General features: G+C 43.2%; 2 protein-coding genes across 2 annotated transcripts in view; both read left to right on the top strand.

Annotated features, from left to right (window-relative positions):
* Window positions 1-14,436, top strand: part of LOC128354056 (bone morphogenetic protein receptor type-2-like) — a 34,892-nt gene extending 20,456 nt beyond the window's left edge. The window contains exons 4-13 of the mRNA XM_053314300.1: window positions 485-592; window positions 770-861; window positions 3,852-4,082; window positions 6,349-6,463; window positions 7,772-7,932; window positions 9,448-9,595; window positions 9,836-9,972; window positions 10,297-10,469; window positions 10,576-11,918; window positions 12,488-14,436. Of these exons, the coding sequence (XP_053170275.1) occupies window positions 485-592; window positions 770-861; window positions 3,852-4,082; window positions 6,349-6,463; window positions 7,772-7,932; window positions 9,448-9,595; window positions 9,836-9,972; window positions 10,297-10,469; window positions 10,576-11,918; window positions 12,488-12,738 (2,759 nt within the window). The 3' untranslated portion in view covers window positions 12,739-14,436. The remainder of the gene's footprint in view (window positions 1-484; window positions 593-769; window positions 862-3,851; window positions 4,083-6,348; window positions 6,464-7,771; window positions 7,933-9,447; window positions 9,596-9,835; window positions 9,973-10,296; window positions 10,470-10,575; window positions 11,919-12,487) is intronic.
* Window positions 14,341-25,836, top strand: fam117ba (family with sequence similarity 117 member Ba). The gene is made up of 9 exons (XM_053314474.1): window positions 14,341-14,374; window positions 17,885-18,183; window positions 21,506-21,613; window positions 23,114-23,197; window positions 23,456-23,566; window positions 24,686-24,829; window positions 24,986-25,193; window positions 25,351-25,495; window positions 25,611-25,836. The coding sequence occupies exons 1-9, from the start codon at window positions 14,341-14,343 to the stop codon at window positions 25,834-25,836; spliced, it is 1,359 nt and encodes a 452-aa protein (XP_053170449.1).

Below are 25,836 nucleotides of genomic sequence, written 5' to 3'. Positions count from 1 at the left end.
TTGTAGGGCCTCTGTGAGGAGGGCTAAATTGGGCGTGTGACGTTCTACAAAAAGCAGCCAAAGTTAATGACTGTTCCTAGTTAAGGTTGTTTGTCTTTTTGTACACAAGCTATGTTGCAGCAACTTTTTAATAATAATGTCCTATTTTGCAGTTATGTTGTTTTGCTATCGATTTCCAGTTCAAGTTGCCATCCAAGGATTTGTGTTGAAGTGGTTTTCTCTAGAAGCACATGATCTAAATAAATATTTTTACAAAAATGATACACAGGCTTGACTCTATCAGAGGCTGTGTTGCACATGTGTTGTACTAGATTGCATCAGATTGTCCAGGTGTGCCTAATAAACTGGTCACTCAGTGTAAAGACATCAGTTGTGATAAAATGACCTTCATCCTGACTCCTGCTCCCAAATCAAAAGGCCAGTGCATGGCTTTTCCTATGTCAGTCTGATTTGTACTTTTGTTTTTGATGTGTCCTCCTTGTAGATCCTCACACGCTGCGCTATCAAGAGACAGTAATTATCGCCCTGGCAACAGTCTCCGTGCTGGCCGTGGTTGCTGTAGCAGCCTTCTTTGGTTACCGCATGATGCACGGTGAGTTACCATGGCGCCTAGATGCGAGCATTATTCAAGGATGTTTTTGGTTGAGTTTTATCATGAATGGAATAAGAGCTGATCCTTTTTTTTTTTTTTTTAAATGTTACACAGTGCATCCATGTGTTGTGCAGTTTTCTGAATTCTGAGCTCTTCTGTATGTGTGTGTGTTAACAGGAAACGGTAAACAAGGCCTTCACAACCTGAACATGATGGAGGCAGCTGGTTCTGAGAGCTCTCTGGACCTAGACAATCTGAAACTGCTGGAGGTTAGTGCCAACGTCGGCCTTTGCGCATCCTTCCTCTCCATCTCCACACTGGCTCCAACCTGAAAAAAATGTTTAGTTTCACACTAAACAGTCTTCTCATCAATTGACTCAGTTTGCTTTCTGGCTCAGGGTAGAGCCAAAGTATTCAGTGTAGCTGTGCAGCATGCCAGCACAACACTATGTAACACTACTCTCACTTACCAAATAAGCCAAGAAAGAGCCAGTAACATTATTTATACACTTGTACACTGGCATATTGTTCAAGCTCTAGTGGCGATGTTTAAATTGGTCATGTGAAAATAGCATTAAATCTCACTTTACAGCATGGCCGACTCACAGATCTCTACTCGCCTGTTTCCTTTTAGAAGATGAAAGCTTGTATGATTGGTTCAGACGTGTATCTTCTCACCAGTTTCAGCATCTCTACAGCAGAGGTGTGCATGTGAGAGGGAGGGGAAAACAAGAGTTAAGGAAGAGAGAGAGAGGGAGAGGGAGAAACCAAAGGCGTAGAAGCAAAAAAACACACCCAAAAATACATCAAGGTTTACTGTTACATTTGTCATTTCAATGTGACTTTTATCATCCGATCACGGCAGGACCCATTAAGTGACGGGCCCAGGTGCCCAAAAATAGGATTTTGCTTACACTGACACAGGATCCTTAAAACCCGATATGGAAGCGAGAGAGCTCATATTGTGATAGGAAGTCAATGGAGTCAGCCAGGATGACAATACAAGCCGGATGAAGGGATTAAAAGACAAACAGGAGAGATGAGAGCAGGTGCTGATTTAAATACATACAGCATATTTGAAGTGCAGTTTAACTTAAAAAAAAAAAAAAAAAGTCCTGTCACTTTCTGTACAAGCTCATTATTTCTGTAATATGAAGACATTCTTAAATTTGTAAGACCCGGGTTGCAGAGCGTTGTAATTTCACTTCACTTGTCTTGTTTTTTTTCTTTCCAAGCAGCAATTATTGTTGTTTTTCAAAGAGTATGCTGGTACTTTTACATATTTTTTTTCTTAACAATCAACCAGAAGCAGCTGTTTTTATCAAGAAGATTGCTGCTTTCAGCCGCTCTGCAACACAACAATAACACGACTGACAAAAATCAGAACCTAGCACCGGGTCGTCTTGTCTCTCTCGCGCATGTTTTCAAGTCCGTGCAAGTTGGTTATCATGCAGAGAAGAGCTGAAACCAGAGCTGGGGACTGACTGGAAGGCAAAAGGGGGGCTGGGGGGGGGTCAAAAATGTGATGGTATGCCTTAAAAAATGACTCCCAGTAGTAGTAACTATACATGATTTCTAGTAAATCGGCTAAAAATGCAGAAAGCAGTGTGGTGATGTGTTCTATGTCTCAGATAAAACTACGCTTCTTTGGTGCTTTTTTTTTTTTTTTTTGACAAGGCAGAAAGACAGGCAGCCAATCAGCTCCTCACATAATGATCCAGCTTCAAAGATGCAGCAATGTCTCTTCCCCTCTTCTGACATTTATTTAGTGCATTTCAGATTAGAGCTAGGAATGGTATCAGGAGTTGAATTCATCGCTGTCCTTGTGCCTTATCAAATGCAGGCACACGTTCTTTCACATCACTCTCATTGAAGGGAGGGGGCTGGAGGAGGAGAGAGACAGGGAGTCGTGCTCTCAGACAAAACAAAGTCCACTTGCTTTCACTGTATATGTTATAGCTGCAGATAAATGATGGGAGCAAACGTGGAGGTGGAAATCACCAAGGAATGAATGCACTCCTGTATTTACTCCCATGCAGATGACTTTTTAAAAAAACCCAGTGTTTGGACATTAATGGCATACTGTGCTCTGCCTAATTCAGTACACTAATTGAGTGATTTGGAACTGACTTTGGGCCATTTTAACTGTTTAACCCCGCTGTTAGCCTGTAATTTAGTTTATTTCCTATCTGCCTTCTTCCTGCCTGCCTGCCTATCTTTATTTATGTTTGTACCTCTCTCAGCCTTCCTTAATGCGTTTCTGCTTTTTTCTGCTTATATTTATCACGCAATCTCTCTGTATCTTTGCTCGTTCTGTGACATTTCGGAGTGAGCACAAACAAAATTATCATACCCTTCATTCTTTCTTGGCTGGGCTGCAACAGTGGAGCCGGCCCTTTTAAAACCCGACGCGGCAAATAATTTTCCCACCAATTCAGAGGGAGCAGGGAAAATGCGGTATCATTTGTTTGACCGACACGTGGCTACAGATACCTGACTTAAATGTGACTATCCCCGGCTCCCACATGTTTAACTCCAGAAGGTGCAATCCAGGAAATATCTTTCATCTCAGCTGCTAGCAGCCCAATTCCTGTGTGGCAAGTGGATTACCTACGATTACCTACTGAAGGAGACTATCATGTGATATTTACGAGAGAGAAAAGGATAAACTGACAGTGAGTCATACAGGTGGCTCACTGTCAGTTTATCCATGTTACGTGCATCTAGTGTCCTTCTAAAGTAAATACCTCCTTGTTCATGGTAAATAAAATAAAAGCAATATGACGAATGCACTTGGGGTTGTTTACACTTTGAGGTTTTTTAATGAGGAAAAAATGTGAGTGGAGTTTCAAGTTGAGATTATTTTGTCACAGAAGTAAGCTGAGCTGATGCTGCAGAATGATTGTACTGCATCCTCACGTCCTTGGAAGCTTGTACATCTGACTCCAACTCCCCAAGTCCAAATGAGCAAATATGCAAGTCTGAACTTGGCATTCTTGATATTGATAAAGGCCCCATGTCAAATTGGCTTCAGTCAAAGCTCGGCACACTTCCTGGAGGCTTGGTGTTGCAACTTCCTGTATCTGTCATTTCAAATTCGAAGTCCTCTGCTTCATACAGGGTCCAACTGTACACTGGGTTTTGACCTTTCCTTGTTTTCATGTTTTTTTATTAGACAAGCAAGTGTTAAAGGTCTGATATAACAAATGTGTTATTAATAGATTTTTCTCTCCCCTTCCCCACAATCACTTCTTTTCAGCTGATTGGGCGTGGTCGATATGGCGCCGTGTACTGCGGCTCTCTGGACGAACGGCCTGTCGCTGTGAAGGTGTTTACGGCAGCCAACCGGCCCAACTTTCTTAACGAATGCTCCATCTACCGGCTACCACTGCTGGAGCATGACAACATAGCCCGCTTTGTGGCTGCTGACGAGAGGACAGGCCCAGAGGGACGCACAGAGTACCTGCTTGTCATGGACTACTACCCACATGTGAGTACTGGAGGCGGCAGGAGGTGTGTGTGTGTGTGTGTGTGTGTGTAAAATAGACAGCCCTGCAAACCTATCTGTGATTGGAATGGAAAAATATGACAGCTGTGTAATTAAGTCAAAATCAAGTTTTTCACATAGCAGAGGGGCTCAGTGAAGCTGTTTAGCTTGCAGGTGTTGCAGTGTTTGCTCTTCATCTAACAGCTCACTGCGGCGGCTCCGTTATTGTTCCATTACTCTCTATTCAAAACACATCAGGCTGTCCAAAAATGCAGAAACCGTTCAAGCCTTTTTGTTTTGTGCGCATTTTTAGAACAACAGTGGACAGTTTCAGTCTCAGTGATAAATGGACTGCCATCCCTGTGACTGCTTGACAATAAAAAAACAGTTGAATGCTTTTAATTTGAAATGGCAGCAGTAGGAAATGTTAGGTTTCCATTAGCAGTAATGTCATCCAGCCCTGCTGTAAAGAGTCAACAGTGAACAGTAAGGCTGGTATCAATGAGATAACATTTCAGTGATGCTGGATAACATGCTGCATTGTTTCCTGTGGCAGTTTGAATGCAGTCCCAGAATGGTAGAGTCTGCCACTAACAATGAAAAATACTATATAGAGGTAATTGCAGAATGTAAAAACTAAATGCTGCTGCTGAAAAATGTCATAAATTGTATTAAAAATCGGTTGATACAGACTAAACAGAGGCAGAGAAAATAATGAGGGCTGCAACTATCTACTTTTTTTTTGACTAGTCTGGTGTGAGAAAAAATAGTCCCAGAGCCCAAGATGACATTGTCAAATTGATATATAATTAAAAAGATTAATTGATTTTCAGAATTGACAGCAAAAAGGCTGAAATTTCCAGCACCTAGTGAGTTAAACAGAGTCAGTAGTCAGTGCTCAGTCTGTCTGTTCAATGGGGTGGATCGCCCCCTGACTCCCTGCAGGGGCTCGATTTAAGAACTATCACCCTTTTCATTCCACTTGAGTTTGCAGGCCGGAGTTTCAGAAGGACTTCAGAGTGGATTCTTAAGGATGTACAGACAAGAATCACTATAAAGAAAAAGGAAAATCATTTCACCATCTCAGATCAATTTATATGCAGCTGATGTAACTAAAGAAAGTGTTGACACGGACTGCTAAAAGCTGCCTCTAGAACTCTTCAACATTAATGTCAATGTACCTTAAAACTGAGTGTGTTTGCTCTACAAGCCTTCAGCCTCATAATCAGCTGACCTCCGCAGCCAGCCTATGAAAGGAGCCTGTTATGCATCCTACCCATCACTATAATGCATGTTGTCATGGAAACGCAGTGCACGCCAGGACAGGAGCCCGGGACACATAATGCATTCAAGTAAATGATAATATAATTTATTTAAAACGAACAGATCTAATGTAATTTTCTTTAGTAGCGGATGCGAGAATTGCCTTGTGATTGATTTTTGAGAGAAAAGATTAAGCATACGTGCATGTGTGTGTGTTTGTGCGTCAGGGTCCAGCCAATAATGGATAATCAAGGCTGATGGATATAATTGAGGAAGGAAATTAATTATATCCAATATAATTTCTGGTAAACATTTTTGTGGAGTTGTTGATGCTTCTCATAAGACTTCATCATTATTATCCTCATTGAATACTTCGACTAGTATTAAAGACAACCAACCTCACAACTGAAGATGGAATGACTGCTTTTACTGGCTGATGATCAGATATTCTGTAACTCTCTTTGCACAAGGTCAGCTTTTTTTTTTTTTTTTTTTTTAAAGCTGTGGTGAACAGCAAAGTTTTACATGAGAGATTCAGCTAAATTGTCTCGACCTCCTTTGGATTTTATCGGTGGTGGGAATGTTGTGGAATTTTAATTCTCAAGTCCAAAATGATGTAGCCTTGCTGTGGTGCATGTGAATGTGTGTGAGATGGAGTTGAACACACACACACACACACACACACACACACACACACAACTTACTGTTTGTGAACTTGTGTTTTGAAGTGGCAAACGCCAAGTCAGCTATTCCCCACCCCCCATCTGTGTCTCTTATCTGTCAGTTCTTGAAAGTGATGTTAATGATTGATTTTTTTTCCTGTATTCTCTCCTCCTCTCCTCTATCTCCTCTCTTTTCCTCCCTTGTGTAATCTCCAATTTTTGTCGTGGACTATCCTCTGTCATCTGTTTCTTTCTGTCACTCCCTGCTCCCTGTTTCCTCTCCTTCCTTCCTTCACCTCATGTCCTTGCCTCCTGTCATCATGCCTACCATTTCTCCTCCCCAGGGCTCTCTGAGTCGCTACTTGAGCGGCCAGACCAACGACTGGGTGAACAGCTGTCGACTGGCTCACTCCGTCACTCGTGGCCTGGCGTACCTGCACACTGAGCTCTTTAAAGGAGGTGAGCTTGAGGGCACAGGAACACTCACACACTCTCGTTAATTACATAAGCGCTCACAGTTTACTTAAGCTCAGCTGCTTCCAGCTGTTACAGAAACACAAATACATACACAAAAAGTTTTTGGTGGGAAATCTAAAAGCTATTTGTGTGTTTAGCCCAGTTAGTTTAGATTATCCAGCAGGCCTGAGTATTCCTGTCTCATTGACTAATGCTTGAGCCGTCTTACAACCTGCACGCTGCAGCCCCACGTGGGTCTGTTTGGCTTGGAGCGCTTTGCATCCCTGCGTTTTGACCAACACGCACGTACACAGTGAATGCACGCCCTGCCAAGGGTATTTATAGACTGCTCCAGCCAGACTCAGAGAGAGAAAAACACAGAGGGACAAAGTAGGGGGAAGGCTGAGGCGAGATAGGGATTCAGATGACATGTGAATATCCCTGTGGCTCAATGAAATCATTCTCAGGAGGCAGAAATGACAACTGAACCGAGCTTTGCCTCTTGGTTTTTTTTTCTTTTCATTTTTTTATCTCCCCCCCCCCCCACGTCACCAACGCTCATCCTCAGGAGTTGCACTCGGCCGTCCTCTTCCTCTGTCTTGATCAGCATCAAACAGGCATAGAAGCGAGGGGGGAACAATGTCCACTCGCAGTAACTGCAAGTGTGGAAAGTGAAGACTGCAAAGAGAATAGAAGTTATTCTGTTTGTACAAGCATGTGATGAATACAGGCAGAGGCTCACAGAGAGAGAGAATGAAGAGAGTGTCAGACCAGAGAAGTGGGAGAGGAGAAAAGGAGAGCTGCTGTTTGTCAGCTCAGTGTGTAGCTGCTAACAGCAGAATCTCTTGGGCTTTGGTACAGTCGTCATCCTCCCTACTCCCTCTCCACTCCCTCCCTCCCTGCACATCAATAGCAGGCAGCACATAACTGTGGTGACTGCCACAACTTCCCATACTTCCCTTTGGCTCAGTGCACCCTCTGCTGGCCAGCACAGGACTGCAGGCAGAGGCTGCTCAGTGATATGGTCTTAATCCCATTGTTGTAGATTAGATTAGAGGGTTTAGCTGTCTGTTGACAGCGCAGCTTGCTTTGGTGAACAATGAGTAATGAGGGGAATGGAAAGCTATATGAGTGGATTTTCTGGATGTTATCATTCATTAGCCAAAACCACAAATACTAGCTGAGTACACTGAATCTGGGGATTTTTGGGAGTGCTGTACTGGCTTAAATATTTCATGAAAGATAAATTAGCCCAATTCTTTTGTCTTCCCCTGATCTTATCTTCTCTCCTCCTCTTTCCTTTCTCCAAAGACTTGTACAAGCCGGCCGTCTCCCACAGGGACCTGAATAGCCGTAATATTCTGGTCAAGCCTGACGGCACGTGTGTCATCATCGATTTCGGCCTGTCCATGAAGCTGACAGGAAACAGGCCAGCGCGTCACGGGGAGGAAGAAAATGCTGCTATAAGTGAGGTGAGAGTTAAAGGGGAAGCACCATTTCTACCAATACTTTTACAGTCTATGTATGAAGTGAGTGAGATAGAAGGTAATGAGAAGGATGCAGCAGGGCGGTGCAACATCACTGCAATCAAGATGAATTGTCATTGCAACAATTAATGAATCAGTATTATTATCTCATTGAATACAGCAACAATAAATCAGAGATTATGACTGCCATTTTAATTAATTTTATTTAACTAATATTAATTAAACCTATTTGGTAGTTAACACTGTTTTGCTTCTGTTTCATTCCATCTTCAGGATGTTTTGGAAACTCCTTTTGAATGTGCAGAAAAAATGAAATATTTGATCTGGAATCATCTATTCAAATCAAACATTCTGGGTTTCTAAGTACAACAGGCCATGTTTTGTACTTAAAATGTAGTGTTGTTGTGAGCTCACAGTGGAGGCACAGTGAGTTGAAGGCACATGCTGCTTTTTATTTGAGCAGGCAGCACTGAGAACAAACATAGGCACAGGTGTAAACATGAGCTGCGGGAGCTAGGAGGCTAACAACAGCATTCCACACATAAAAAACACAGCAGCTTCTTATCAAACAGTTTTCTGTCATTACCCTCCAGTAATGTCTTTGCACTCACTGCAGCCAATCAGCATCCCCTCCTCCTCTGCTGTAAAACTACACTGATAAATCTGTCAGGCTGATGTATAACAAGTAGATATTTTAACATTGGAGGACCTTGCAGCCACTGACCTCAAACCACAGCAGTTTGTTTTTTTAAAGTGACAGTTCTGACATGCGCTGACTCAGCTAAGTTCAGCCACACAGTCTCTCTTCACAACACTATTTACAGTTCGCTTTGTTTTGTTCTGTATTAAGACTGAGGCTAAAGTGGCCACATGACCGACACTGCATCTATTTTCCCGTAGCAGCTGTCTCTCATGTTCATCCACCCTTAGCTGCATCGCTTCAACATTTGAGGTGCTCTGTCGGCCCGGGTTAGACTGGACACATACGCTTATTTACATCCTTAAACGGCTAAGTGGAACAGTGCTGACTCCACTTAATGCGTTTGAAATGAATCCACAGGGAGGATTCATTTATCAGACAAACCGCCGTGACTGAAATTAGGTCAGTTGGGAGTCATAAGTCATAATATTGGTTGTAGTATGTTTTGATTGATTGCCCAGCCGTAGAATGCGGCACAGTTTGAGCCCTGTGAGATCCCTGCATCACTTTTCAATGAGGTTTGTTATCAGTCAGTGCACATTTGCCTCTGTACGAGCAATTATTGTTTTTTTTCCCCACCACAACAACACAGATATGTAGTTCTCACATAGAACCTTGTGGAAGGCTCTTATCTGATGTTCTCCCCATGCAGGAAAAAAGATAAAGCAGCAGAGTGAAGCCTGCAGTGGAAATGCATTGTCTGACTTTGGTACAGAACATTCTGCTATATCACACCCCTTTTCTCACCTTTTCTTCTTTTTTTCCTCTCTGTCTCCATGCGTTCCTCCTCCGTCTGCCAGGTGGGCACGATCCGCTACATGGCTCCAGAGGTGCTGGAGGGGGCGGTGAACCTGAGGGACTGCGAGTCGGCGCTGAAGCAGGTGGATATGTACGCCCTGGGCCTGGTCTACTGGGAGACTTTCATGAGATGTACCGACCTGTTCCCTGGTGAGACAGATGAGATGTGACTGAAATACACAAACTGTAGTACTGTCTGAATGTTAACTACTGTCATTATCCCAGTAAGACACACAACAGAAGGATGAGACCCGCCTACACCACATACAGCAGAATATCATTAAATACATTTTAGTTTATTGTGAAAGAGAGGCACACTCATACCTTTTTAATGAATATTTATGCTTCATGAAAGACATCCTTCCTCTCTCTGCCCTTGACTACCTTCAGGCGAGTCTGTGCCAGAGTACCAGATGGCCTTTCAAGCGGAGGCAGGGAACCACCCGACGTTTGAGGACATGCAGGTCCTGGTGTCCAGGGAGAAACAACGGCCCAAATTCCCCGAGGCCTGGAAAGAGAACAGTTTGGTATGTGTTTGTGTTTGTGTGTGTGTGTGTGTGTGTGTGTGAGAGAGAGAGCAGGGCCAGAATTCAATTTGTAATGCTGTGATAAACATAGCCAGCACACTGTGGAACATGTCACTACCACTGCACATATGTCCAGTATATGACTGACATATGATGAGTTAGATCTGATTAGTTGTGACTCTGTTGTCAAAGGATGTAACTTATCAACAGTATATCCAAATGTTATATTGTGATTAGTGTTCATATTGTTCATATTTCCCCAGCGCTAGTCTGGACTTTAAAAATGTAGCGTGCACACAGGTCAGTATGTGCTTTGTCCTGCAGGCGGTTCGCTCCCTGAAAGAGACGATGGAGGACTGTTGGGACCAGGATGCAGAGGCCCGCCTCACAGCCCAGTGTGCTGAGGAACGACTTGCAGAGCTGCTCCTCATATGGGACCGCTCCAAATCTGTCAGCCCCACACTCAACCCCATGTCCACCACACTGCACAATGAGAGGTAAACACACATCCACCTCTGTCATCATAGTGTTTGATTTAATTAAGCTTTTTCATATGTTACCTTAAACGTTTTCCTCCGTCTCCCTTTCAACGTTTTCCACCAGAAATCGCATGACGCCAAAGTCTGGCCCGTACACAGACCATCCCTCCAGCTACATTGAAGAGCACGAGGGTGTAGCCAAGAACACGCAGGCTGACACCACCAGCTCTGTGAATGGCCGAACCGGAGCCGGGACCGGAGAGAGAAACAGGAATTCCATCAACCAGGAGCGCCAGCAGCAAGCCAACGCTCGCCTGCCCAGCCCAGAGGGCAGCAGCACCAGCGGGGGTATGAGAGGCAGCCCTTCAGCCTCCACTACAACCACCACTATTATCTCTGAGTCTGAAGGAACTACAGGGACCGCCACAGTCCCTGTCTGCCTCCACCTGACCCAGGAAGACCTGGAAACCACTAAGCTCGATCCTAAAGAGGTGGACAAGAACCTGAAAGAGAGCTCGGACGAGAACCTGATGGAGCACTCGCAGAAGCAGTTCTGTTCGCCAGATCCGCTGAGCCCAGGCAGTTCCAGCCTACTTTACCCCCTCATCAAGATGGCCAGTGAGGCCTCAGGCACATCAGATCCCGCTGCCACCATGCCCACCACCATCTTCCCCCTGCCCAAACAGCAGAACCTGCCCAAGAGGCCGTCCAGCCTGCCCCTGCGCAACAAGCCCACCAAGAAAGAGTCGTCATCCTCTTCACTGAGGTTCAAGTTCGGACGCTCCGGGAAGTCCAACCTGCGGCAGGTGGAGGGAGCAAAGATGAACATTGGTGTTGTACCGGGTACAAACACGGCTGTAGAAGCTCACCGGGGCACAGGCACAAACAACATACCTGCCCTACGAGACACGCACGCCAACGGTAGCGCGAATGGAGCCGCCAACGGTCACGCCGGCACCAGCATCTCGTCCATGGCGACGGGCGGCGCCTCAGGTTTCGGAGGATCCGGCATAACTCACAATGGTTCCGGAGGAGGCCTGAGGTCCGACGACGGCCGCCTGAGCCTCGGCGTCATCACGGCCAGCCCCGACGAACACGAGCCGCTCCTGAGCCGAGAGCGAGAGCAGCCCGATCCCAGAGACACGGCCTCGAGTGCGGCGGCCCTCCGCTCGGCACGACCCAACACCAACAACAACAACAGCAACACCGGCCACGGCCAGGGGGACGGAGAGAGCGGAGGGGAGAGCGACGCAGGAGAGGAGGAGGGGAGCGGAGAAGGAGGAAGCAGGGAAACCACGGGTCCCCCGGGAGAAAGCTCGGGGTCCGGGTCCGGCACCGCGGACCCCCAGAGGGAACCTCCAGTCACCATGAGAGGGGAGGCTCTACTGAGGCAGCCAAGAGCTCGCAGGCCTGAGAGACCTAACTCTCTGGACCTATCCTTCACTACACAGGACCTGGCCTCTCTAGGTACACCTCTACACCAACACTAGAGAGCCACATCAAACATCTGTCCAATCTGAACTCAACCCTCACTCTTTGATTAGATTTAGCTGACATTAATAAGATTCATCAGGTTGGTTACATCTTTTCATGAGTTTTATGGGAAATATAAAATAACACTAGATTTATTCTTTAAAGTGTCTCAGTTTAGTGAACACGTAAAGGGGCACTACAACACTTTTACAGAGTACTACTCAGTTTGTGAAAGCAGCTGTTTACTGCCATCCAGGTTGCATTATGGGACATGTAGGATCCATTTCTCTTGGAGCTTGATTGTGGACTAAATGTTAGGATATAACAGGCTCTGTTGCTTCAGTTTTGATTATCCTTTTCTTTTTTTTTTTCTTTTTTTTTTGCGTCTCAAGAGTTTCCCAGCAGCACTGAATTGCCAGAGTGCTCCTGTAAGTGACTGTACTGATAAAGAGACACTGTTACACAGCCACCTACAGGAGACTTGCTGCTATTGAATATACTTCATGCACACTGGTGTAACAATCTTCCACAGACAGTGATGATTGTTCCTTCCTGTGTTGCAGGAGGGGGCTTGGTGCAGCCAGACGGAGCTCTGGGAACAGGAGAAAAGATCAAGAAGCGCGTCAAAACTCCTTATTCTCTGAAGAAATGGCGACCCACCACATGGGTCATCACAGACACCAGGGGACCTGAGGTCAACAACAACGGGTCCAGCCACGGTCAAGGTCACAGTCAGAACCGGGCCAAGTCCAGTTCGGCTATCTACCTGCGGGGGGGCAGCTTGGCCAGCGAGCCCAGCGACACGCAAGTGTGAACTCAGACCCTCTGTGACAAGACTGAAAAAAAAAATAACCGGAGCGCGTTCTCTTTTTTGTTTGTTTTTTTTGTCTGTTCTGCTCTCTGCTCCGAGTCAGCAAGAGGAAGCTATGGAGTGTCTTGTGAACAAACAGTCGAGTCTGATCATGTACAGTAATTAGGTCTGTCTCGCTGCTCCCTGTGTGTCTTTCTGATGATGGCATTGCTTTAAATGGAATCCAGCTATGCAGCATTTTCATCTGCTTTCAGTTCCCGCGTTTTACTAACCCCCCCCCCCTTTTGGTCGGTTTGTTTGACGTATCACCCTCATGAGCATAGTGACATTTTTATTTCTCTCGAATGGATTTCTTTTCTTTCTATGTGCACTTTGAACCGATTAAAATCAGTGTTTTAGAAGTCCTGTCTGTTGCGACCACGACAAGAAGTGGTCTCTAAACTCTTTTTAAAAAAGGCGATGAAAAACAATCAACACTTTTGAGCGCTCTTTATCTCGTACTTTGCTGTATCAAGCAATGCTGGCGAGTTAGGCTCTGTAAAGAATCAACGGTCTTAAAAGACGGAACAAACTACTTTTTTAAAATTTCTTTGATTTGTATGCAATACCTTTTTTTTTTGACTATGTATCCATGTTTTGTATCATAATAATTTTAATTGTGCAATAGGATGTAGCTTTTAGATGCTTTTGATGTTTTTATCGCTTCCATTATTTTGGTCAATGTTTTATCCCTTCATTATTATTATATGTTAATCTCTGTTGCACTTATGAATAGTCACAATCGTTCGTAAACAATCCACCAGAAACTATCATCCCCCCCCTCCGTCCCTCCCTCCCGACTCAAGAGGAGAACATAGGTGACAATCCTCCTCTCTTTACTTCTTCTCTGGACTAATCCGTAAGTGGGCTCAAACACTAACAATCAGTCCCAGCTGACTGGAGAAAAAGTGTGTTTTTTTTATTTTATTTCATGGAACCTCTCTGCTTGCACAATTCCACCAGGAACGGCTCGGACTCTGGGGTCTTTCAAAAACACTACAATCACCAGAATCTAATCTTAAACGGAGAGATCTGTTACAGTGGCCGAGTCAATCGCTGTACCACTACCACCTGACCTCACTGTGGACTGTTTTTTGACTGTGCGTTAAGCTGTCTATATGTGACTGACAAAAGACCAGAAACACTAAAGCCCAGATTCTGCTCTTGGAACTCTGCTGGAAATCAAGACACTACTCTAAAAAATAACAAAACAACACAAAAAAAAAGAAGAAACCCAAACCCTTCTGAGGCACGCTGGATATTATTTCTGCTTCTTGTCGTCTCATCCTTTCGATGTTGGAATGAGTGGGTCAGTGTGTGTGAGTGTGCACGTGTTGTGTTTCTTTACGTCGGCGAGCATTAGATTTGCCAGGGCCTAGCGCTGTACAGGCGTGCTGAAATGTCATTGTACTCCTTCTGTAATTTTCAGCGCTGCTTCAGGGCAAATGAAAAGATCTCATTTATGTTTTTGTAATCTGTAATTTGTATGAGAAAAAAAACATATGTATGTGTATTGCATTGATATTTGCATCATTTTTATGGAATTCTGTTTTGCATTCAATGGACATGGCCTTTGATTCCATTGCTATGCGTCTGCTCGGTACAGTTTCTGTAACCATTTTCAAGTCAATATGGAAGAAAAAATCTCAATAAATGTATGGAATAATTGTTGGTTATATTTGTTAAGGTCTTGTTAAGGTTTCAGGCCTTATAATTCCTAAAATGCTGTAATGCAGAACGTATCAGTAGTCATTCCATATTCCTATACAATCTAAAAACTGTTTTCTGTAATAATGTAAAGGAATATTTGAACATTTTGGGAAATCTGTGCATTCTACTTGTACTTTCTTGCAGTGTGATAAATATTAATATTGATACCACACACACCTGATTAAGATTGGAAACATGATGATTCTGTTCAAAAGGTAACAAACCTGAATACCAGCACCTCTAAAGCTCACTAATAATACATTATGTAATTGATTTGTTTCATCTATACAAAAACAAAGTTGAAAAATGTTAATTTCTTCGTTGGGAGCAATGATTGAATGAATGACACCCAGCTAATAAGTTTATTCCCCAAAATGCAGAAATGTTCCTTTAAGAACCCTGACTGACTAATGGCTGATTTTATCTCTGCTGAGAATTTTAATGAAACAGGTGTGTTCATACTTGGCAGGGCATGTCATGTAGGATATGTTGCAGACAAGGGCAGCACCAGAGGACCACAGCTGGATTTTCTGCTCCTCAATCCTAAACGAATGGAAATAGTTAGAAACCAATAAAAACTGATTTTTGCAGCCTTGTCATATAAATCTAACCCCTCCGGAATCTCTGAAATTCACAGTAAGTGGTTAAATCCATCACAGGAGGGAGACATTTCCTCTCCTCGTCTTGTTTACTTCACTCCTCTGCTCCGCGCGCCCTAGCAACTGCAGCATCAGCACGAGCGGCGCAGCGTTGATACGCTACGTCACAGCTCTCCTGTGACTGCGTCAAGTCGCACACAGTTATCCAGGAAGAGGCCGGAAGCTGGCAGTCAGAATGAAAAATAAAATGCCACTACTGGAATTGACATGTGTACTATTAATAAAATAATACAAGTTATATTTACCACAAGTACTCATTGAACATTGTTTTATTGGTAATTTAATAATGTAATTAACTCAGCCTATATTATTATATTCACACATAGTGCTGCACACTGATTAATTAGATTGAGAAAAACTATTAATCTGGAGAGAAATTAAAGTGACAGTAGGGGGTGCCAGTAGGATTTTTGGGCCCCATGAAAAAATATATTGGGCCCAACCACCAGGCATAGGCCACGCCATGCACCATGCACAATTGCTGTAACCACACCTCCAGCTTTAAATTACTCCACCTGTGCAGGTTTGCAACTCTTCTGTAGTCCAATACTAACTATAGAATATTTACTGAAAATATAACACTGTGTAGACACACATAACATATTCTGCATACAGTGGAATTCAATATTTGATGCAAAGCTGATACACTCTATAAGTAATGTGCTTTAGACTGTCTTTTATAGTCTAAACGTAATCTTAATGGTAACATTCTTAAACAGAAAATCATCTTAATATAAATGAATAACATGAAATAAACTTAAAGTCCATGTAAAGTAAGAATAAATATGTGTTCTGAGTTTGACATACCACAGAAAAGTGTGTTGTTAACCACCCTGCCAAATTGGAATGATAAAAAAATCACCAAATATATGAAATTAGGCTTCAAAGTTGTGTAAAAATCAGCCTCTTTCTCTGCTCCCAAGCTGTGAGAGTGCCCGCTGAGTTCGCTGAAACCCCGCCCCCTACCAAGTGTCACCTGTCAATCAAAGTCACCACCTCTACCAGAAACATGGACTAGGTCTAGAGCTTTCAGCTGCTAACTCAGTTGCTAGCTCGGCTAACTGTAGACTGTAGTAGTAGTAGTGTGTGCTGAATGTATTTATACCTCTACAGCAGCAGGGCGGGTTTATGTCACAGCAGTGATTTTCAGACCCACTCACTAAATCCTGAACACAAATCTTGAAACACAGTTTGTGAAGCCTAGCTCCACAATTCAAATCCAAATGGTTGAAATGCTTTTTACACCTTTTTTAGAAATACATTCATGACCTATTTAATGTGTTTAGAAGAAAATGTCTGAATTCACTTTACAAGGTCTTTAAATATAAATGATCCTATTCAATTAAAATAAATTAACATTGTCATCTATAAAATGATACAATGATCCAATTTTTAAAATAAACTGCACATTTTGAACTAAGTGTACCAATTCTTATCACTGAAAAATGATTCAATCAATTCAAAATGTTTTTCTTAAAGGGGCTAAATGCGATTTAAATGTCACCGCTAGACGTAGCAGCTCTGGACTGCATGTAACCATAGACTGTAGGCTATAAAAGAAGAAATTTGTAAAATGTAACCAAAACAAAACTGGCTCAGGGGTAGCCTTTTTGACCTGCAGCCAGGGCTGGTTTATGATGCAGCAGGGCCATCATGATGATGAGGATAATGTCGAAATGGATGAAGCATGACTATAATCTCAAATCATGTCAAGTTTATTGGTGAGCAGTATTGCACAGTCAATTCCAGAAAACAATAATCATAAATACTACATTTTTTAGAGGTATACGTCACCTTTCTCTTCTTGCTGTAACCATCTGGACAAAAAAGATCAATTGTAAATCTGTACAATCTACACTTGGCAGTTGAAATGAAAACAAAACTCCACTGTTGTACACATTGATGTATTAACATCCCAAATGTGTTTTACAGACATGGAGATATGTGACTGTATATACACATAAAGTTACTTACCGGTCCAAGAGAAGAAGCTCTAGCTCCTTTTGCCTCTCGCTCTCTGCCTTGGAAATGAAAGGCCAAGGCTGCCCCGGGTCTCTGTTTCCAGTAGCTTTCGAAAGGTGCGCGCTGCTCCTCCCTCACTGCAGCGGTTATATAGCGGGAGTGGGTTAACGGTTCCGGTGGAGGAGAGGAGGAGGTGTTTCACATGCACTATAACCTAACCCTAACCCGGCGTGTCACGTGACTCTCTACTCCAGATGTCAATACACCATTAGTTGTTTACATAGTAAAAATAATATTCCTGAAAGCTAATAAAGCTGTCTTTCTCATATAGACCCTTTAATAATAATAATAATAATAATAATAATAATAATAATAATAATGATGATAATAATAATAATACTAATAATAATAAACCATGACGATAATCATATTTTTAAATAATATATTATTGATATAGGCCTATTCATTATTATTATTATTATTATTATTATTATTATTATGATCATCATCATCATGCCGTGTGCAATAGAAGCATATCGTGCAATAAACAGTAAAGCCTTTACTTTGAAAACACAGACTGGAAGCGCTCGTTTGTATCTGAGCTGTCTTCACACTGGTCCTTCTCCCGTCGTGTCAACCGAGGCGAGCCCAGCATCAGCGCCCTCTTCTTTCTATCCTTTCTGTATTTTCTATCCCTCTTTTCATCTTTCCAACATCTAACGAACACCAACAGGCTTACCTTTAACTCTTTTTTTAAACTCCTTTTTTTTTCCTTGGAGCGGACAGCGGGTTTTGGGATTTTGTTAGCTTCATCAGCCGTCGTGCCGCATCAGCCGGGAGAGAAAAACATCCATCCACGACGGCGAGGAGGCAGGGTGCGAAACACAGCTACGCCCATTTCTACACCTACTGTACCGCTACTGTAGCCTGGAAGACGTTTCTATCTGTTTCTATCTGTTTCTATGTGTGGAAGAGGGCTGTGCTCGCTTGCTTCTGCCCTGCCTGCTTCCTTTGTAGCATCCTACAGGGGCTGAGCTGGCCTGGCTGCACACGGCTCACCTACAACACCTTTCTGCAGGTGAGCGCGCTCCTTCGCACGTGCACTCATTTCATCACAACATCTCGCGCGGGAAACGTGTTATAATGTTGATGTGTTACTATGTTGAAGTCTCACAGTGATACAGTGTGTTTTCATAGATGTGTGTGTGGGGAGGGGTGGCATGCTTGTCTCCCAGTAAACAAAATTGGCCTACATCAGTGGTTGCCAATCTGAGGTTCGGGACCCCCACAAGGGGTCGCGAGATAATACGATAGGATAGGATACAGGGGGAGACAATCATATTTTGGACACAAAATTGTGATTTCTTTTTCAAGCTTTCATCTAATTTCTGCTTTATTTCTTGTAGATTTCTGTATTATATCTCCTTAAGCATCTACAAGTTATTTAAATAAAACAAAATAAGTCTCCTATCCAGAGCTGTAAGGTTAGTCAATTAAGCAAAAGGTGGTTTTAGCTTTTCAGATGTGATTTATTTTACTATTCTTGGACATTTTATGGCTTAAAAATAATTCAGCAATGAATCAAGACAATAATCTGTGACTTTACTGGAAGACAATGCAACATGTGATGAGGGGTCACAGGTAGACTTTGCTTTATTTTAAGAGGTTATAGGTTAAACAGGTTGGGTTTCACTGGCATACATTATACTGTCCAGACTATTGCATGGAGAGTCGGCATGCAAATGAAAACATCAATATTTCATCATAGTTAGTGGTCTCATACATGTACAGAGGCCTCAGACGGTGTATTTTAACCATGATCTCTGCTCAAGCTCAAGCTTTTCATAATAAAACTCAGCAGTTTGCAAGATAAATATATATATTTAATGATGCAGAGTTCGTGAGGTCATTCATTTTTATCCTGTTAAAATACACAGATATGCTAATTAAGGCAGACAGTGTGGATGTGCAGTGGTGTGTAAAGGCTGTTGTGTAAGTAACAATGATAATATGATAATGATTTTTGTCAGGAGACTATACACACTGGGTTTATTGCTGTCCTATTTTTTCCTGAGTGGATCAATAATGTCTGTCTCATGTTGTGAACTGGTTTAATGGGACCTCAGGTGGCAACCAGTAGCTCCTTTTAAAGAGCTTGTTCCTGTCTCCCTCTAAGATCAAAGATATTCATGTGGAGAGATTGACTGTTAGAAACAAACATGACATCAGTCTGAGCCAAGATGCTGCTGCTACTGCTACTAGCAGCATCTCTGTTGCTGTCAGCCTTCAGTACATTGTAGTGATTTGTGCACACATACAGTGTGAGACAGAGAGAGCAGCAGTCAAAATAAAGAATGCCAAGCATCTTGCGAGTAGACTGCTGCTGCTCAAACCCCTGTTTACTTACACACACACACACACAAACGCGGCTGTGTGTTAATGAAGATCAGTCTGCTCCGTTCCCTAGCAACAGCGATGTGCGCTGGTCAGCCAAATTTAGCTCCAGGACCAGCAGTGCCTGTCTACGATGGAGTGTGTCTGTACATATGGATACATGCATGTAAAGTATGTTGTTTTTAGTGAGCGAGTGGCTTTTAATTACAATTTAAATGCATTCTCCATACTGCAAGGTGTTCTGCATACATCTGTGTGTGTGTGTGTGTGTGTGTGTGTGTGTGTGTGTGTGTGTGTGTGTGTGTGTGTGTGACTTCATTAATGCTGCTGTTTTTCTGCTGTTTAAACTGGTTTTAAGTACAAGTTTCTCAGTTATGTTCTTTGTGTGATAGAAGTGAAATATAAGACATTACATTTTCAGTTTTACATGCATTATCAGACACCTGCCATATATTATTAACTAACCTAAAACTCACATTTTTCAAAGTACTACTTTTTACAAATACCATCAAATGTCATGTCTTTTTTTGGGTCATAATATCTGACACCTATGTTTGAACCAATCTTGTTTCATCATGCAAAAGATCTCATTACCTAATATTTTTTACACTCAGTCACTCCACGCACGACAACGAGAGTCTTCTCACATGTAGTCATGCAATATATCACATGACCACAATGGCTTTCTGTATACTTACTACACCACACTGATTTTGAGGGAGTTGACTGTTACAGAGGAAAGATCATGCCTTGCTATTTATTGGAGTTTTGTTATCCATAATTCCACCTTGATGTCACAAAAGCATTTCAAACTTAATGAGATGTTAAAATGTAAAAGCTATTCTTTATAGAAGTGATGTGTTCAATTGTGTGTCTGCATAAAATGTATTTAATTCATGTCTTTTTACAACTTCAATAGACCAGAGGGGAAAAAACCGTTATCAGTTAACTAAAAATACAGTTAAATTCAGTGATGCTAATATCTTGTGATGCTACAGTGCTAATTGAGAGTTACAGAACATATTATGTGGAGAGGTAACAGAGATCACCATGGAAACCTGTGATCAGATGAGTCATCCCCACACGGTATATTCTCTAACAAATATGACATTGTTCTTAAATTTCTGGCGACCTTAAGAGGAAAAAAAAAATTAAATCTACTGAAGCGAGAAGAAGAAATCACACATTCTTCCTCCTTCAAATTAAAAGTTGAATACATAAGCAATAAAACACACTCATTCACTTCAATCCACTTTCTGCTGCTACAGCCTTAACTGTTGAGTTTAGTGTTGTTTGTCATTTTTGCAAATTAGTCGTCTGTCTATCACATAATGCTTTCAGCTTATAAAGCAGTCTCATGTTCATTTTCCAAAACAAACTGCTATCTAAAATTAGACCTGATCATTTGCTGATGCTGGCAGATGTCCAGACACTGCTCCTGAATGTCAGTGCAGCCGTGCAACCCTGCAAAACATGCTGCTGCAGCTCAAAATCAGGGTCAGTCGGGCAGAAGCCATCACATGCCCTCTGTGCCCCCAAAACCAACCCCCCACCCCTCTGCTTTAAGCTGTTTTAATGCCATTAGCCAGGGGGGCTGTGTGGTGACTGAGGGGGGCATATCCGCTGTGCCCAGCACGGGACGACGGATTAACATCAATCTGGCAACACACACACACTCTCTCACACACACACACACTCACACAAACCTAGACAGACAGAGCAAGGCAGCGATGGGCTTATCCTGCAGGCCAGCTGTGAGTCTGTTGATTTGTTGATGTGTTTACCATGTGTTGACAAATAACTTGTTTACATCTCCAGGCTGACCTCGCTCCTCTCTCTCTCTCTCTCTCTCTCTCACTCCTCCTCAGTCTGTATCAGTGGCCTTACCCGTCCACATCTCTCGGCGGTCCTCCTCCGCGTCCTCCGGCGTCCTCGTCGCCGCCGGCCCCCCTCTCTGAGCGCTCCCGCTCCTCATTCTCCTCTCTGTCCCCCGCCATCTCGTCCAGCTGTGGCCCTCACAGGGCGCGACCGCTGGCTCTCACCTGACAGGTCCCTGGCCTCAGGACGACAGCCAGAACCAACACGTTCCCTACATGAGGGACAAGGCGACGCAGGTGAGTGCTGTGGGCTGCTTGTGTGTGTGTGTGTGTGTGTGTGTGTGTGTGTGTGTGTGTGTGTGTGGTGATGTTAGGTGGGTGCACAGGCTCAAATCAAACTAATGATATACAAATAATGTAGATGAATGAATGGAAAAAAACAAAAATGCTAACTGATTACCTATTGAGTACAAATTTACACTGTTAAATATTTCATGACATGAAAGCAACAAGATTATAAAACTGAGCTTAAAATATGTTTAATGTGCTGTGTCAGACTTAAAGGAAGGGGTTATTCTAGTTAAACTGCAGGGTTAGATGACTGACTGATTGAATTGTGGTGAATCTTTAAGTTAGTTTGAAAAGATATTTGAATTGTATCTTGTATGTAAAAACATTGATATCATAAATTATAAGGAAAAGGAAAGAAAGAAGATGTTTTTGGAGAAGGGAACAAAATATATAGATATGTGTATTATATAAAAGCTAACAAACTAAATTGTCACTAAATATTAAACGATTTATAAGACATAAACAGATTAACCAGAGTTAGCTTTTTTAAAATCAATGATAGAAAATGGGAGTGTGATTGATATCGTGTCATCTGCAAACAACATATTTATTAATCATATATTAAAATAAAGAATAGTAGTGGTATGAGAGTAGAGCCCTGGGGCACACCACATTTTAATAGTGCTTTGTAAGAGTGACAACCCTATTGATAATATTATGTTTAACCACACAATCCTGTGCCATGTAAATAATACAGTATTTACAGTATTCAGGCAGTAAAACAACATCATTGTTGTTCACGTATCAAATGTGTTTATGTGTTTGAGTTATCCAGAAATATTGTCATAATTATATAAATAATTATGAAAACACAGCTGAGATTGTGTCTGTGTTCTAGTTTCTCCCAAAGACGCATGAAGCAGGCGATTAATGCAAAGAGGTTAAGAGAGATTGCAGGCGGTTGCATCACTGTGCTGCACTGCCTCTCTGCCTCTCTCTCTCTCTCTCTCTCTCTCTCTCTCTCTCTCTCTCTCTCTCTCTCTCTCTCTCTCTCTCTCTCTCTCTCTCTCTCTCTCTCTCTCTCTCTCTCTCTCTCTCTCTCCCTCTCTCTCTCTCCCTCTCTCTCTCTCTGACTTTGAAGCAGACTCTGGTCAAACAGCAGCTGGAACAAGATAGCACAGCTGTCAATCACACGTTTCACACTGGCCTCAGGTTATCTCTGTTGTTCTGTTGCTGTTTTTACAACCACCACAGAGACATTTCATATGAAATATTTGTAAATAATTCATAGTTTGGTCTAAAACTCAGTAACACAAATAATGACATGTTTAATGACAGAGACACATTAGAAATAGAGTTAATTGAAGTATGCAGGATAAAACTAGGCCTGTTTATTTTTATGTGTTATGTACTCCAGGTCTGTTCTTTTCTATCTTTTCTATTCTATTTGTCTCCAAATGTTGTGTTTAATGTGCATGTGTGTGTTTGTTTGTGTGTGTGTGTCAGACCCCCAGGGCCTGGGCAGATGAGAGGAGGAGGGGCTCTCACAAACGCTCGGCCTCCTGTGGGAGCACCGATCAGCTCAAGGAGGTCTGTGTTTTTTTCTTCTCCTGATTTAGCAGCCAAACAGACAGAAACATACTTTCCTGTTTGATAAATAAGAGCTCTTTCAATGCACTTTCCATTCACTTACCATTCATACCACAGTCATACATTTTTGATTGTATTAGTCATAGAAGTTGGAGAATTTCCTCAACCTGTAGAGGACAATGTCAAACATGAATAACTACATTTATATCTGTATGTCTTAATTACAGTGTGTGTCTCTTTGTCTTTGATTGTCTCCAGATTGCCAAATTGCGTCAGCAGCTTCAGCGCAGCAAACGCAGCAGCCGCCATCGGAGGGATAAAGACCGCAAGTCTCCCTTCAATGGCAGCCATACCATCATCCAGTCGCAGGTGATCAATAGAAACACTTTCACAGAGGGAGTGTGTGTGTGTGTGTGTGTCGGCAGAGTCGCGCCATGTCTGAGAAAAAAACTAGGTTGGGTCCCTGATCTAGAGAGGTTTTGAGGACGTCCCACTTTTCCTCATGTCCCTGTTTGGCTCTATCAATGTGTGTGCGTCTCCTGGTGGTTTGAAATGTGACATGGTGCTTTTAACAGCTTCTGGTCAATGCAAAGTCAGTTAAATTGGGTTCCTATATTGCAGATATTGCAGACACACTCTTTTTCTCTCTCTCTCTCTCACACACACACACATACAGGCTTTTAGTGCCCACTCCTGTCATGTTGTGGGGCCACTCATACGCTCCCTGTGGAGTCTACTGGAGTGCAGCTGTCCTGCTTTCTGGGCCTCCTCGTTAGACAAAGAAAGAAGGAGCGGCTGAGCTATCAAGCATCTTTTTCTCACAGCGGCTTTGACAAGTTCATTCAGTCATACAAAGAGCCACCAGCTACCAGGAACATTCTCAGGTGCCCAAAGTATGCCTGAAGTGTTTCCTTCCCACTGAATAGAGTACACACAACATCCCCCATCTTCACACTGAGGTCAAATAACTCTTCTGGTGTTTTGCAGACACCAGAAGAGTTATATCAACATATTCCCAAAGATGTAGTCTAGATGTAGTGTTTAAGGGTGCAGCTAAAATCTACTTCTGTATCACATTCTGTAATATAAGAGAAGAAAAACTGTGCAGGAATAAAGATGCTGAGATCCAGACAAAGCCGACAAACACATTTTTTGTCATTTTGTTGGAGGGAGAAAAAAAAATCAAGTAATAAGCTGCCATCTGTCAGCATACATTGTTCCTTCTATTAATAAATCCAGTGCTGAGTTAAGGAATGTAAGTCTCTGGGTGCTGAAGCTTGTTTCAATATTTATGATTTATGAATAGTCGTGCTGGTGGTACAGCTGTGATTTTTCTTGTGTGGGTTTGAGAAAATATGAAGAATATATTGACTTTTTTTGTTTTCTGTCTGTGGCAGCACTCTGCAGCTCAGTGCAACATCAGCAAACAGGTGCAGAATATGGATTAAATGCAGATATGTGTGTGTGTGTGTGTGTGTGTTTTTGCAGTCACCTATGCCCAAAACCATCCTGATACCCATCCCTATATCCAAATCATCGGCCCCTCGATTCCGCAACAGCGTGGAGGGCCTCAACCAGGAGATCGAACGCATCATCATCAGAGACACACCTGAGAAGGAAGAGACCATCGTTGTGAGTATTAAGAAATCAGGGGTTGGGGGTGTGTGTCATTAACATCGGAGGATTCACGCACCATCACAGGCAGGGATTAAACCCCCTGTGCAACATTGTTATTGTGACCTCATTTTTGTGTGTGTGTATGTATGTGTGTGTGTGTGCGTACGACAGCCGCAGGACGTCCCAGATGGGCACCGCGCACCCCCACCCGTCCCCCCACAGCGCAGCAGCAGCACCCGCAGCATCGACACACAGACTCCCTCAGGGGGTGGCCTGAGCGGTAGCCATAGCAACTGCAGTAGCCGCCCCGACTCCATCTCTCCCTCCTACCTCACCGTCCTCAACGATGCGGCTGGAGGCAGCCCCTACGAGGACAAAGGTGAGCACCTCACACACACACAGAAACACACACATACACACACAGAGATACACACATACACACACAGAGATACACACATACACAGACAGGCGGCACGTGCCCCTCCACAGTGTTTTGTTAGTGCAATGTGTTTCTGACTCTGACCTTTAACCTTTAGCCTCCCCTCTCTGCCTGTCCTCAGAGCTGGGCCCCTACTCCCCGCTGCCTAAATACGCCGCCTCCCCCAGACCCAACAACAGCTACATGTTCAAGAGAGAACCTCCAGAAGGCTGCGAGAAGGTCAAAGTGTTTGAAGAGTCCATGTAAGTAGAATACAGCTCCTTTAACAACTTTGTGTATATATTTTCTGATATATTTGTGTTTGTGTTTGTTGTGAAGGATAAAAGTCTCCATGCGTGTGTGTGTGTGTGTTTACAGGCCCAAACCTCTGCAGGAGATCCCCCCCTTCCTCTGTCCCGACCGCAACAAGGTCAACTTCATCCCCAACAGCGGCTCCGCCTTCTGCCTCGTCAGCATCCTCAAGCCCTTACTGCCCGCCCCGGACCTCAGCTTTCGCCCCGGGGTGGGCCTCCGAAGTCACTCCCCGTCCCTCGTGCCTCTGTCCACTCAGCCCTGCCTCCTGGAGGAGCCCGAGAGCTTCTGA

This window comes from Scomber japonicus, chromosome 24 (genome assembly GCF_027409825.1).
Source record: "Scomber japonicus isolate fScoJap1 chromosome 24, fScoJap1.pri, whole genome shotgun sequence".
Lineage (NCBI taxonomy): Eukaryota > Metazoa > Chordata > Actinopteri > Scombriformes > Scombridae > Scomber > Scomber japonicus.
This window is presented reverse-complemented; position numbering and strand designations above follow the sequence as displayed.